General features: G+C 63.6%; 1 protein-coding gene across 15 annotated transcripts; it reads left to right on the forward strand.

Annotated features, from left to right (window-relative positions):
• Nucleotides 788-13,566, forward strand: DENND6B (DENN domain containing 6B). Of its 15 annotated transcripts, none has more exons than XM_021091320.1 (20): nucleotides 788-1,041; nucleotides 5,990-6,028; nucleotides 6,100-6,142; nucleotides 6,661-6,773; nucleotides 7,402-7,482; nucleotides 8,012-8,117; nucleotides 8,236-8,315; nucleotides 8,408-8,470; nucleotides 8,701-8,756; nucleotides 9,214-9,336; nucleotides 9,420-9,515; nucleotides 9,602-9,696; nucleotides 9,810-9,875; nucleotides 10,017-10,081; nucleotides 10,168-10,257; nucleotides 10,347-10,400; nucleotides 10,722-10,831; nucleotides 10,934-11,036; nucleotides 11,171-11,245; nucleotides 11,326-13,566. In XM_021091320.1, exons 1-20 carry the CDS (start codon nucleotides 880-882, stop codon nucleotides 11,446-11,448), a joined length of 1,743 nt encoding a protein of 580 aa, XP_020946979.1. In that variant the 5' UTR covers nucleotides 788-879; the 3' UTR covers nucleotides 11,449-13,566. The 15 variants fall into 15 exon arrangements, 13 of the variants coding, with proteins under 13 accessions (XP_020946979.1, XP_020946977.1, XP_020946978.1 ...); XM_021091318.1 differs by having other exon boundaries at nucleotides 797-1,041; nucleotides 10,692-10,846; XM_021091319.1 differs by having other exon boundaries at nucleotides 797-1,041; nucleotides 10,722-10,846.

Raw genomic sequence — 14,362 nt, forward strand, 5'->3', positions numbered from 1 at the left:
TCCTTTGCTGTGCAGAAACTTTTCAGTTTGATTAGGTCCCGTTTGTTTATTTTTGTTTTTATTGTCAATATTCTAAGAGGTGGATCTGAGAAGATGCTGCTGTCCTTGATGTCAGAGAGTGTTTGGCCTATGTTTTCCTCTAGGGGGGTTGTTACCCCAACCTAGCCTAGCCTGACTAGTCTTGGAGTGGGGCCCTTTTCAAAATTAAAAAAAGAAAAGGAAAGCAGTATGTGTCCTACCTATGCAGTGTCTGGACTGACAGGTCTGGGACCACGGTCAAGGCCTAACAAAAGGGCCCAGAAATGCTGGGTAGAGCACTGGACCCAAGACGAGCTCGGAAGGGGCCGCACGCACGGCCTACCAGGCCCGCGGAAACCAACGCCCCAGCGCCCCAGGAAGCCTCAGCCCTCTGCAGGACCCCACACCAGGAGGCGACCCTAGCAGAAAACTCGAGGGACCCTCGGAATCGCGAGAAACAGCGTGTGAGCCTGGTGGGAACGGGAACAAGGTAACGACGAAATCCGGTCAGGAAAGCCGGCCTGGGCGGGAGCCCGCCAGCCTCCACCCGCCGGTCCCCGCGGCGGCCGCGGAGGCCGCGCCCGCAGCCGGACCCGCCACCCGCCAGCCTCGCACGCCCGCGCACCTCCCTCCTCCAGCCTCGAGGCCGCTCTGGCCCCCGCGGGCCCTTCTCGTTGGTGGGCTCGGCGCAGCTCCGCTGCACGGCGCTCCTCCGGCCGCCAGGGGGTGCGAGGCGGCGGCCGGGCCGCTCTGGTCCGCAGCCGCCGCTCGACTGCTCCGCCGCTCTCTCCCGACGCGGCTAGGCGCCCCCGTCGCGGCCGTTTCCCCGGCAACGCGCGGCCGTTCGGAGCAGCCGCAGCCATGGATGCTGGCTCCGGCGCCGAGCCCCACCGGGCTCGCGGCCGCCTCGGCGCGCCGTGCTCCGGGGCACGGGCTCCGGGGGCCCCCTGGGCGCGCTTCTCGGCCTGGCTGGAGTGCGTGTGCGTGGTCACCTTCGACCTGGAGCTGGGCCAGGCCCTGGAGGTGAGGGGGGGCGGGGGCCGCGGGCGGGGCCGGGAGGGCGGGTGTGGCTCTGGCCTTGCCCGGGGGCCGCCTGGGATCCCTCTGCGGGGGAGGTGCCCTCGGGCAGACCGCTCTCAGGTGGCCTCTTCCTCCGAAACCCGGTAGCTGTCACCTCCTGGAAGGTGCGCCCCCGAGCAAAGGAGAGAAAGGCAAGTTGCTAGGACCTGCGGTTGGGAGGGAGGAAAGGGGAGCTCTGCGCTTCGGATAAGCAGAGGGGCACTCTTGATTTTACCTGCAATGCGAATCTCCCCTCCCGCCCCCTTCCCCGCACCGTGATACCTTCTCCCCTCAGTTCCTCCAGCCGGAATCCCAGGGGACGACCTTGACTCCTCCCCTCCTCCACCCCTCATCTGTGAACAAGGCGTACAGCTCCGGCTGCAGACGGGATCTCGGATCCGTTAGCTTTGCTGCTGTCCTCCAAAGTCCGGTCTTTGTGGCTCTCCTGCTTACGATCTTTGCACACCTCCTCGTTAACTGAGAAACAGATCCAGACCCCTTGCGGGTCACATTGCAGCCACGGTGGTGATCTTTCTCCTCACTGGCTGCCTCCCGCTCACCCGGCCTGAACGGTTCCCACGCCTGCAAGGCTCTAACTATGTACAGACACTGTGGAATACTACTCACCCCAAAGAAAGAATGCAATAATGGCATTTGCAGCAACGTGGATAGACTTGGAGATTATCATACTAAGTGAACTAAGTCAGAGAAAGACAGATACCATATGATATCGCTCATATGTAGAATCTTAAATAAAATGATACAAATGAACTGGTTTACAAGACAGAAACAGATCTACAGACTTAGATAACAAACTTACAGTTACCAAAGAGGAAATCGGAGGGATCAGTTAGGAGGTTGGGATTAGCATACACATGCTATTACACATAAAGTCAGTAACCAACAAGGATCTACTCTAGAGCGCAGCGAGCGAGCCTCAATATTTTGTAATAATCGGTAATAGAAAAGAACCTAAAAAAGAGCACGTATCTGTGTATGTCTGTGGCTGCATCACCGTGATGTGTACCTGAAGCTGACTCACTGTGGATCAACCATACTTCAGTTTAAAAAAAAGAAAGGAGTTACTGTGGTGGATCAGTAGGTTACTAACCTGACTAGTATCCATGAGGACACGGGTTCAATTCCTGGCCTTGCTCAGTGGGTTAAGGACCCAGCATTGCTGTGACTGTGGTGTAGGCCTGCAGCTGCAGCTCCAATTTGAACCCAAACCTGGGAACTTCCATATGCCGCAGGCTTGGCCTTAAAAAGAAAAAATAATAAAAATAATAACTATGTAAATAAAGGAATGCTGGGCGGGGGAGGCTCTTCCCCACCCCTCCCCACCCGGGTGTAGCTGAGAATGTGGCTGACTCAGAAGGAGGCCTTCTGAAGGCCTGTGGGGATGGCCTCCACGCCCCAAAGGCCGTGACCTGGACCGTGGAGCCGCCCCGTGTGGGAGGCTGGAGGTAGACGTCACCGTGATGTCAGGACCTTTCCGAGAACCCAGGAGGGGTGCATCCTGTGACTGCAGTCGGCCGAGATCCACTGTCAGGAAGCCAACACCAGGGCCGACAAGGGGGTGTGTCCAAGGCCTTGCTGAGCTCTTGAGGCTCATCGGCAGAAGGGCTGACAGTGTGCCCGGCTCTCCGCGGAGACCCCGTTCCACCGCACCTGACCCCCCGACTTGGCAGAGGGACCGGAGTACAGACAGAGGGGCGATCCGCCCAGCGTCCCAGAGCCCACGTGCAGACTTAATTACATCATGAGAGCGTCTACTGGGTCCCTCTGATTTTCTAGAACTTAACTCTTCAAGCAAGAGCTGTTAAAGGCTCCATGTACTTGGACTTCTGAGCCCAGCGCAGGCTGCATAGCTCAGGGAGGAGATGTTGGGGTTGCAGGGCCCCTCCTAGTCTCAGGTCTGTGCAGCCACACAGGTCCCCTCCCCTGGAGGTGGTGGGGAAAATCCGGGGTCATCTCAGCTGAACCCACGGTGCTCCTGGAGCACCTGCCTGCAGCTGCGTACTCAGGGCTTGGCCTGGCTGAGCGGCACGAAGACCCCAGCCCTGTGCTTGTGCGGGGATGCGAGGGGGGCTGGGGACCACCTTCTGGGCTCTGTGGCAGACACAGCCTGGAGGAAGGGATGGGGCTGTGCTGAGTCTTGGAGGATGAGGAGGCAGCCAGATAGGGAAGAGGGAGGGAAGAGGGGTCGTTTCAGGTGACCCTCCCCCCAAAAGCCAGTGAAGCAAAGACGGGGCGCTCTGCTTGCGTTCAGTCAATAAATCAGGTACTAAGCAGCTGCCCCCAGCCAGGCCCCAGTGCTGGCACTGGACATGGGCACACAGAGCTGACCTCGAGGAGAGGGCCCCACCTACCAGTTCACGCTCTGTGCTAGAGACATGGAGACCCCCAGCACACAGGCTATGAGGGGGTCCCACACCTTTGGGGCCACCGAAGCCTGCAGGTGAGGCAGGGCTCAGATGTGAGAGGAGGTGGGAGGGCTTATTGAGGGGCCAGGAGCCTACAGATAGGCTGAGCAAAGGGCCCACTCTGCCGTCTCAGTTCTTGGCATTCCAGCTGACCCACAAGGGCTGTGGAGTGAATTGTGGTGGCCGGGGGCCCAGGAGCCCTTCCCCCCATGTGCATGTGTCCCAGGCTGCAGCTCCCATGCTGCACACTCTCAGGACCCTTTTACTCGTAAAACTACTGAGGGCCCCAAAGGGCTTTTTATGTGGGTTGTATCTATCAACGTTTCCTACACTGGAAGTTAAAAAGTTTAGGAGCTCCCATTGTGGCTCAGCGGTAACGAACCCAACTAGTATCTGTGAGGACGCGGTTTTGATCCCTGGTCTTGCTTGGTGGGTTAAGGGTCTGGCGTTGCCATGAACTGTGGTGTAGGTCGTAGACGCGACTCAGATCTGGCTTTGCTGTGGCTGTGGTGTAGGGGGGCAGCTGCAGCTCCAATTCAATCCCTAGCCTGGGCACTTCCATATGCTGTGGGTGTTGCCCTAAAAAGACAAATAAAAATAAAATGCAGAACCTTGATTTCAAAATAATTTTCTTCTTAAAAAAAAAAGGCTTCGGGAGTTCCCGTGGCGAAGTGGTTAACGAATCCGACCAGGAACCATGAGGTTGCGGGTTCAGTCCCTGCGCTTGCTCAGTGGGTTAACGATCCGGCGTTGCCATGAGCTGTGGTGTAGGTTGCAGACGCGGCTCGGATCCCGCATTGCTGTGGCTCTGGCGTAGGCCGATGGCTACAGCTCCAATTCGACCCCTAGCCTGGGAATCTCCATATGCCGCGGGAGCGGCCCAAGAAATAGCAAAAAGACAAAAAATAAAATAAAATAAAAAGGCTTCAGCGAGCCTTTCTCTCTTTTGCAATAGTAACGTCAGAGATCCCTGATTGTAGTTACCGTAATGAGCATGCGAATGAAAAGGTGGAGATGCTTGAACGTTGCAGGAATGGGATGCAGAGTCGAAGTGAGCAAATGCTGTGGGAGACGTGGCACCAGTTGACTTGATGGGTGCAGGGTTGCTCTAGACTTTTAATTTGTAAGAAATGCCCCATCTGGGAGTCCCCGTCGTGGCCCAGTGGTTAACGAATCCGACTAGGAACCATGAGGTTGCGGGTTCGATTCCTGGCCTTGCTCAGTGGGTTGAGGATCCGGTGTTGCCGTGAGCCGTGGTGCAGGTCGAAGACACAGCTCGGATCCCAAGTTGCTGTGGCTCTGGCGTAGGCTGGCAGCTACAGCTCCGATTTGGCCCCTAGCCTGGGAACCTCCATATGCCATGGGAGCGGCCCTAGAAAAGGCAAAAAGACCAAAAAAAAAAAAAAAAAAAAGCAACATCTGCAAAGCACAATAAAGTAAAGTGTGGTGAAACAGGCTGTGGCTGTACAGTTCTGGTGAGGGTCACTCCCTGCCAGGGCTGGGACATGGTCCCTGTTCTCAGGACACTTGGTGGCAGTGGAGGAGTCAGAATAGGACCTCAGCAGCAAGTCCAGGGCAGACAAGGCCAGAAGCTGCATCATTCCAACCGTGTGGACCCCAGAGCACAGCACCTCACTTGGGGTTCAGGGCACAGCCCAGAAGGAGCCTCATCTCAGCCAAAACCCACCTCATCAGCATAGGAGTTTGGCAGACGGCGTGAGAAGGGGACCGTGCGTGCAGGCCCTCAGCTCTGGCCCACCGCGGAGGGCCAGCCTGCCGCATCTGCACACAGGCCAGGACAGCCGCGATGCCCAAGGGGCACCCGCGATGTCCAAGGGGCACCCGCCCTCCAGAGAGGGCCCACAGGGAGTGGGGCCCGCAGGCTCCCTGCCCTTGCAGTTCCCTGCAAGGAGGTCCATTCTGGCCATTTGCCCTTGTGCGTGGCTGCCAGGCCTGAGAGCTGAGCCTCGAGTGCGGACTGTCTCCCAGACAGAGCCTGTCAGTTAGTGTCACTCGGTGGACACTACTGGTGCCTAGAGTACTGTCCTGTGTCTCTCACTTCAAGTGGGGTGCAGGCCAGAAGCTCCCAGACCCCCGACCAGCAGGGTCTGGACTGAAGCGCCCAGGGCCGGGGTGCCTGTGAGCGCGCTGGGAGGTGAGAAGGCCCACCAGGCCCATCTGGGAGCATAGTGACAGCCTCAGGCCCCCTGGCTGGATGGGGTGGGATTCAGGGGGCTGGGGAGGCAGGGCCCTCAGGGGGGCTTGGAGGCAGGGAGGCCCCGCCACACTTGGGTTGAGCAGCCTTGAGAGTGAGGGTGGTGAGAAGGGAGAGGAGCTGGCCCGGGCGTGTGCTGGCAGGAGCAGGGAAGGCCGGAGGCCGGACCAGGCGGGTGCTGAGGGGTCTCGGGGGGCGCAGCGGCAGCGAGGGCACACACCTGCTCCTGGCTGCCCAGCCCACTTCACCGAGTTCTCTGTGTCCCCCGCAGCTGGTGTACCCCAGCGACTTCCGGCTCACGGACAAGGAGGTGGGTCCCAGCCCCCTCGGGAGCAGATGTGGCCCTGGGAGCAGGCCCTCACCAGGTCTCCTGTGTTTCAGAAAAGCAGCATCTGCTACCTGTCCTTCCCCGACTCGCACTCAGGTAGGCAACCCCAGCTCCCTGGCATGGCCTAGAGTTCGTCTCTGGGGCCGGGGGCAGGGGCAGAAGGTGGGGAGGGGAGGCCCCCCGGGGCCCCTGTGGCCAGGCCCTCTCCACCCTCAGGGGAGACGCCCAGAGCCCCCCCCGCTGTGGTGGTGGTGGCAGCTGAGTGCTCTGGCTCAGGTGGAAAGAGGTGTCTGGTCTCCTGCACCCCAGTAGGGGGGCCCTAGGAGCTGGATCCTGGTCTCTCGGCCTCCCCGGGGCTCAGGTCTCTGGGCAGCCTGGGTCCCCTGGCTCGGGGCTGCGCGGAGACCCCATGGTCTCTCACCCGGGCCAGCTCCCAGGGCAGGGGCCGTGGGGCTGTCGCGGGTGTTCCTCTGTGCGCTGAGTTTAAACCCCGAGGTCCAGGAATGAGACACGGGGCCTTGCGTGGGAGATGCAGACCCAGGGGCTGGGCTTTCTCCCGCGGGGCAGCCGCCCTCCGCGTGCTGGCAGGAGAGTGAGGGGCTGCCTCCCCCCAGGCTGCCTGGGGGACACTCAGTTCAGCTTCCGCATCCGCCAGTGTGGAGGGCAGAGGCGCCCCTGGCACACGGACGACAGGCACTGTGACAGCGGGGCCCCCGCGTCTCTGCAGGTGAGCCCCTCCCGCTGCTCCTCCCCATCTCCCCGGGGCCAGGGTCAGGCTGGGGCACTCAGCCCCTGCCAGGCGCTAGCCTTGTGTGGTGTGTGCGTGTGTGGGTGCACGTGTGTGGGCGTGTGGGGGAGAGGTACTGGCTGTGTGTGTGTGCACACGTGTGGGGGGGGAGAGGAACTGGCTATGTGTGTGCACACGTTTGTGGGGGGGAGCTACTGGCTGTGTGTGTGTGCACACACGTGTGGAGGGGGAGGAACTGGCTGTGTGTGTGCACACGTGTATGTGTCGGGGGGAACTGGCCTGCTCCAGCCTGCAGGGTCTTCCGCTGCTGCCAGCCGGCCTGAGCCCAGCCTGGACTGGGGGCTGCTCTCCTGAGGCCACGCCAGCCTGGATCTGGCGCTTCACCTGTGCCCCAGCGGCCGGTGTGCAGGGCCAGCACAAGCCTTCAGCTGTTCCCAGACCCTGACCCACTGGCCCCTGTGTCTGCAGACCTGGCCGCTGGAAGGCATGCCTGCTTTCTGGGCTGCGCTCAGGGCTGGGGCGAGCGCGTGGCCTTGTGGGGGGCGCTCCGAGTGGGCAGGAGGACTGCGGGCAGTGGGCACAGCCTGGCCCACCGCTCTCCTTCCAGAGGGAGCATGCGCACTACTTTGGCTACGTGTACTTCAGACAGGTGAAGGACAGCTCGGCCCGGAGGGGCTACTTCCAGAAGGTGAGCCGTCTGGCCGCTCCAGGGCACCGCTGGGAGGTGGGGGCCGGCAGCCTTTGGGAGGACCGGGCCACCCAGGGCGCCCCCCAGCTGCTTGGTGCCCAGAGTGAACCCAGACAGCTGTAGGTGGCTCCTCCAGGCAGGAGCAGGCGGCCCGGGGCCAGGCCCAGCCCCTTCCTCTCCCAGCCTGGCCCCACGGCCTCTGTCCCTGAGCCTAGGATGTTCCTGCTCCTTGCCATACTTTCAGGACTAGAACTGCTTTGAGTGGTGACCTGGTGCCTGAGACACCAAAAGCCGAGGCCGCTCCCCCCGCGCCATCCTAGAGCCCTTGGCCGTGAGCGTTTCCCCCGAGGGCCTGGGGTCCAGCCCTGCCCTGCCGCCGTGGGCGTTTTCTAATAGCCCTGGAGTCCCAACTTAGGCCATTGCTGGGGAAGCTGCCCTGCCCTGGCAGCTCTGGATGAGCCAGGCCTCGGGGACCCCTGCAGGGCCCTCCTCAGGGCTGGGGTGGTCCTCACTGGCCCCTGGCCCACAGTCTCTGGTGCTGGTGTCCCGCCTGCCCTTTGTCCGGCTGTTCCAGGCGCTGCTGAGCCTGGTCGCCCCTGAGTACTTCGACAAGCTGACGCCTTGCCTGGAAGCAGGTGAGTGGCCGTCAGGCGCTGGCACAGCTGCCTCGTCATCCTGGCTCTGGGTCCCAGGGACTTCGGCAGGCAGTCTCCACCGGGGCAGGCTCCTGACGCTGGCCACCTGTGTTGACAGTGTGCAATGAGATTGACCAGTGGCCGGCCCCCGTGCCCGGGCAGACCCTGAACCTGCCTGTCATGGGAGTCGTCCTCCAGGTGAGGGCTGGCCGGCCGGCTGTTCGGGGCAGGGCGCTGCAGGTGCACGTAGACACCTGCTCCCCCGGCAGCTGTGGCTCCTTCGTCCCCAGGTGCATATCCCATCCCGAGTGGACAAACCTGAGTCTGGTCCTCCAGCGCAGCGCAGCCATGAGGTGGGGGCACCGTACCTGCCTCCCCTCCCACCCGCTGGGGCTCTGGGGTGGGCCACGCCCCCGGCAAAGCAGGGCTGGGTGCCTCCTGCCATCTCTTGTGCTGTGGGGTGTGGGGAGGCATGCGAGCAGGGCCTGGGGCCCCCAGACCTCTCCTGGGCCGTGCGACGCTGCTTGCGGCTTGCAGGGCCCCAGCCTTGCGCTTGGCCTGACCCCCCCTTCCCTCCTCTCAGAACCTCCTTCCGGCCCCCGTGGTCCTCAGCAGTGTCCACGAGCTAGACCTGTTCAGGTGAGCCCCCCAGGCCACCTCCTGTGCCTTAGACGACAACCGAGCCCAGAGGCTCCAGCCCATCGGGCCATCTGGGTGAGCCCCCAGCCAGATCGGAGAGGGACCGTCCCGCAGCAAAGGGCCTGGTGCTCAAGTCCGCGCCCAGAGGAGATGAGCACCATGGGCGGGACGGAAGGTTCCTGCTGGCAGGTGCGGGGAGGGGAGGCAGGTGCAGTGCCCCACCTGGGCGTGTCAGCGGGGGACCCCAGATTCTGGCCCGGGGGGCCCAGGGCCAGGCGGCATTGGTGGACGGTCAGCGCAGGGGCGGCTCTGGACACGCACCTTCGGGCTCCTCAGCACTGACCTCCCAGGTGTGAAGCCCGGCGTTCGCCCAGGGTCGGGCCTTCGTGGGGAGGCGCTGAAGGGCTGGGGAGCTTCCGGCCCAGCCCGGCCTCCCCGACGTCCCTGCCCGGCCCAGGTGCTTCCAGCCCGTGCTGGCCCACGTGCAGATGCTGTGGGAGCTCGTGCTTCTCGGGGAGCCCCTGGTGGTCCTGGCGCCCTCGCCCGCTGTGTCCTCAGAGATGGTGCTGGCCTTGACCAGGTCAGCTGGGCAGCAGCGGGAGGGCGTGGGGGTCCTGGAGTGGCCCTGCTGTGCTCACTGCCCCGGTGGTGCCTGCCCCACAGCTGCCTGCAGCCCCTCAAGTTCTGCTGCGACTACCGCCCCTACTTCACCGTCCACGACAGCGAGTTCAAGGAGTTCACGACGCGCACACAGGCCCCGTAAGCCCCGTCCCACCCCAGCCACTGTCCCCCCACGCCCGCCTCTCTCTCCCTCTCCCTCCCTCCCTCTCTCTTTCTCTCTCCAGACCAAACGTGGTCCTGGGAGTCACAAACCCTTTCTTTATCAAAACGCTCCAGCACTGGCCCCACATCCTCCGTGTGGGGGAGCCCAGGATGTCAGGTGAGGCTGTCGTGGCCTCTTCCCGGGGCCCTGGGATGTGTGGCCTTGAGGGGTCTGAGCCTGTGGAGGCGGGACGGAGACCCTGAGGCCCGGCCACGGGGTGTGTTTCCTAGGGGACCTTCCCAAGCAGGTCAAGCTGAAAAAGCCTTCGAGGCTGAAGACCCTGGACACCAAGCCAGGTCTGTGCCCCGCCTCTCCTCCCAGGACCGAGCAGGCCCAGGGGCGCTGGGGGGTGGGGGGGGCAGGCAGATGTGCTGGCGCAGCCAAAGGGGGCGCCCCCCCACCCCCCAGAGCCTGCCGTGCCACTCTGCCCTCCCCAGGCCTCTACACGGCGTACACAGCCCACCTCCACCGAGACAAGGCTCTGCTCAGACGCCTGCTTAAGGTACAGGCTGGGGCGCTGGAGGGGTGGGGAAGCCGTGCTCAGAGGGGGCGCGTCTTGGGCCACTTTGGGTGTGCCCGTGCCCCCAGGGCCTGCAGAAGAAGCGGCCGTCCGACGTGCAGACCGCGCTGCTGAGGCGGCACCTGCTGGAGCTCACACAGAGTTTCATCTTCCCTCTGGTGAGGCCTGGCGGGCAGACGGGAGGGCAGGGGGGCCGATGGGCCCTGGGCTCGGCCGCGACGCTGTCGCTTCCCCCCACGCCCCCCAGGAGCACTACATGGCCAGCCTCATGCCCCTGCAGAAGAGCATCACGCCCTGGAAGGTGAGGGGCTGCGGGGGGCTCTGCCCTGATTCTGGGGGCGGGGGGAGGGCGTGGGTGGGCAGGGCCCCAGGGACAGGCTGTCCCCACGCCGGCCAGGGAGCCCTCGCAGGGCAGAGAAGTGGGGACCGCACAGAGGGTCTCCATGGCCTCCTTGCTGCGAAGGGCCACCCTGGGGTCTCTCCCAGGAGCCTGGGGGCTGGGGGTCCTCAGGCGGGGTCAAGGCATACGTCTGGCAAGTGCCCTGTGGGGACCTGAGCCACGTGCAGAGCCTGTGAGGCGGTGGCCCCTTAGGCCCCCAGGCTCACCTGGCCGCTGTCTCAGACCCCTCCCCAGATCCGCCCCTTCCGCCAGGATGACTTCCTGCGCAGCCTGGAGCACGCAGGGCCCCAGCTCACCTGCGTCCTCAAGGGGGACTGGCTGGGCCTCTACAGGTGGGTGGACAGCAGGTGAGGTCCTGGGGCACCTGCTGCTGGGGGCTGTGCCCCCCTCGGCACACGGGCTCAGCCCCAGAGCCACCGTCCCTGCCCCCACAGGCGGTTTTTCAAGTCCCCTCATTTCGATGGCTGGTACCGACAGCGACGCAAAGAGATGGCCCAGAAGCTGGAGGCCCTGCACCTCGAGGCCATCTGTGAGGCGGTAGGGGGAGCTGTCTGAGGGAGAGTACAGAGGGGCTACGGGCCCGGCTCTTAGGGGCTGGGCCGGGGGGGCGCGGGAGGAGGGGGCGGGAGGGGCAGGGGCCTTGGTGACGGTGGCCCTGTCTCGTCCCCCAGAACATTGAGGTCTGGATGAAGGGCAAGTCCGAAGTGGAGGTTGTGGACCTGGTCCTGAAACTTCGGGAGAGGCTGGTGAGACGCCTCCCGGCCCCGTGCAGCACGGCCAGCCAGAGGCAGAGGTCCCCTGCCCCTGACCACCGCTGCCCCTGCAGGTGCGGGCACAGGGCCACCAGCTCCCTGTGAAGGAGGCGACGCTGAAGCAGGCCCGGCTGTACATCGAGACGGTCATCAGCTCACTGCCCAAGGACCTGCAGGTCATCCTGTGCCCTCCCTAGCCTGGGGCCGATGGTCAAGGGGCCTAGCTGCCCCTGGCAGCCTGGGTCTGGCCGAGCTTCCTTCTCCCTGGTCAAGCACGAGGTCCCCAGCAAGGTGCCTGCTGCTCGTGGTCTTGGCCCCTACCCAGCACCACCACTGTCCCAGCAGTAAAGGCAGCATCTAGAGCCGCAGCTGGCCCCTGACTGTTGGCACATCGTGAGCTGGCCACAGCCCCACCTCCCCCTGGGCCCCACTTGCTTCTGCAGGGTCTTGGGCCAGGGGGGCGGGGCCAGCATGGTCCCCCTAATCTGATCTGGGCCTCTGGCCACCAGCCCCCTCCAGGCACCCATCTGCCTGAAACCTGCCATCCCACATGTGGTACCTGATGTGTCCTTTGGGCTCACCCAGCTGCCCAGCCCAGGTCAGAAGGAGGTAGCTGCCAGGCAGCCCACCCATCTGTCTGTCTGGCCTGGGGGCACCTCCCCATTGTCATTGGCCTGGGAGCAGGGAAGCCACTTTGCCCTGAGAACTCTGCCCTGTGGGCGGTTGGGAGGCTGCTGGGGCCCTGGTGGTGGCCAGGAGGGTCCCGGGCACTGTTTCCTTCCAGTCCTGGAACACCCCCTGGGCACAGCTCCCTTCCTCTGCCCAGGCTGCTTCTCGGCTGCGTGGCTCTACCCCACATGCAGCCGGAGGGGTTTGAGCCTCCAGCCTGGCCAGGTGCCTCCGGCCGGAGCCCCCACAACCACAGCAGCCTGGGGACACCCCATTCCTTGGCAAGGAGCGACAGGCCCTCTCAAGTGACACATGCCACCATGTGATACCTTGGCGTACAGGGCCCAGTAGTGGCCAGCACTGTCACAGCTCAGCACCGAATGGCCAGCACTGTCACAGCTCAGCACCGAGTGACAGCACTGTCAGCCAGCAGGAGGGGGAGTGGGGGTAGCAGGGGTGAGGCCTTCGGGTAAGTTCCACCTTACCCAACCCTGACGCCTCGTCAAGGGGCAGGGCCCTGAAGGTGCCTACATGGGCATCACGGCTGCTTGAGCTGGTCCTGGCAGGGCCTTCCCTTGTCTGCTGAAGCCCCACAGTCCAGGCCCTCCCAAGTGGCGTCGTGTGGTGACGCCACCAGGGGACAGCAGGCGCTGGTCTCAGAGCTGCCAGCATTGACTTGTCTGGCCCTGACCACAGCCTCAGACAGCTGGCATGGCCCCGTCCTGCAGAAAACTGAGCACAGTCTGGTGCACGGCTGCAGTCTGACAGCAGCGTAGAGGCAGCAGAGAGAGAGAACCAGCTGGAGGCGGGGAGTGCGGAAGGGCCTTGGGGCCCCAAGCACCACTGTGGACAGCCTGTCTGGTCTGGGGAGTGGCCCAAGGGCCATGGCTGCCGGGCATGGGGGTGGCTTGGGACATCGTGACCCCACCCGAGAGCGGGGTGCCCCAGCCATCACTTCAGCGCAGAGCACGGTCACCTCCCTTCCCAAGTAGCCAAGGGCTGCATGGGGGACTTCAGCTGCCCTCCGTCCAGGAGGTCTCCGACTCCTGCGTGCCATCTGGAGGGCTCTGGCTGCGTCTGCGCAGCACCTCAGCGCGGGTTGTCTTCAAGAGGGACACCTGGCAGGGTGGGCAGTGCTGCGAGGGGCTGGGGGGGGCAGAATCTGAAGCCTTCCCTGGGTGCCTGGGCCGAGGAGGGCCCAGACAAGGTTTCCGGGCACAGTGCAGCCGGGGTGGGGGCTAGGTGTGGAGTCCTGCCAACTCCATCTCCCCAGAGACTCCTGCCTTCCCTGCCAGGATCAGGGCGGCTCTGGCTTGGCTGAGCCTCTGTCCCCCCACGGGGCTGGGGTCAGAGAGTGAGGAGGGCAGGGGGGGCAGGTGGGCAGAAGAGGCGGAGCCATCTCCTACCAGAGCCCCTGGGCAGCAGGGCCTGGAGGGGCTGCAACTCCTGGTCTGAGGCCGGGGTGTGAGGGTAGTGGTGTGCGTGGGCCCGGGGTGGGGGTGGGGTGGAGGGCGCCAGTGGGCGGCTGCAGGGACAGGAAGGACAGTCCTCACCCCCCAGCTTCCTGCACTCTATTTAAAGACTCTCTTTTAGGCTGGGATGGTGGCCTTCCCACATCTTTGGTATTAAAATGCCCTGTGACACAATGCTTGTCTTTTAATTTCCTTTTTTGACAAAAGTTGGCATCCCTGTCAGAACTTGGTTATTTGAGGGTCCCCTGTGATGAACGTGGGGTGGGTCTTGGTGTGATTTGCTTCAGGGCCGAAGGGGTGAAGGTTTGGCCGGCTGGGTGGGGGTGGGAGGGTAGCAGGAAGAACCGATGACGGGTGACCCACCATCTCCAGTGGCTTCATCTGGGTTGGAGGCTGAGATAGAGGAAATGGAGCATCTGCAGGGAGGGGAAGGGCTGGGTGGAGAGTGGGTCCCCAAAGATGGGAGGGGGCGTCCCGGTATGGAAGTAGAGGTTAGGGCTGGGGAAGGGTCCCACATCCTTCCTGGGTCCTCTGCTGGAGACTGTGGGTGGGGGGCAGTGGAGCCCCCCCCCTGCTCAAGTCTGAGGGGCTGGGGGCATCAGGACCAGGATGGGTAGGGGCTGGAGTGGCCGGACGGACGTGGGGCAAACTCTAGTCCAGAGCTGGAGCCCTGGGAGAGGCTCATCTCACCACCCACCTGCGAGCACCCGAGAGAGTAACTGGGTCCTGTGCACAGGTCCCCAAAGGCTCACTGGGGGGGGGGGTCCCAGGGAGTAGGAGAGCAGATGGAGGCCAAGGATGTACTTGAGGGGACACAGGGCAGGTGCCCTCTTCCCCTAGGAGGGTGGGAGGCAAGACCCAGCAGCTCCGAGCCCCCCCACAGGGCAAGGGCGTGGCCCGCCTGGCCTGTTCCCCAGTGTGAGGGAAGGGGTGCTGGTGGCCGGCCCCTCTCCGACAGAACTGCAAGGGT

Source organism: Sus scrofa, chromosome 5 (genome assembly GCF_000003025.6).
Source record: "Sus scrofa isolate TJ Tabasco breed Duroc chromosome 5, Sscrofa11.1, whole genome shotgun sequence".
NCBI classification, from domain to species: Eukaryota; Metazoa; Chordata; class Mammalia; order Artiodactyla; family Suidae; genus Sus; species Sus scrofa.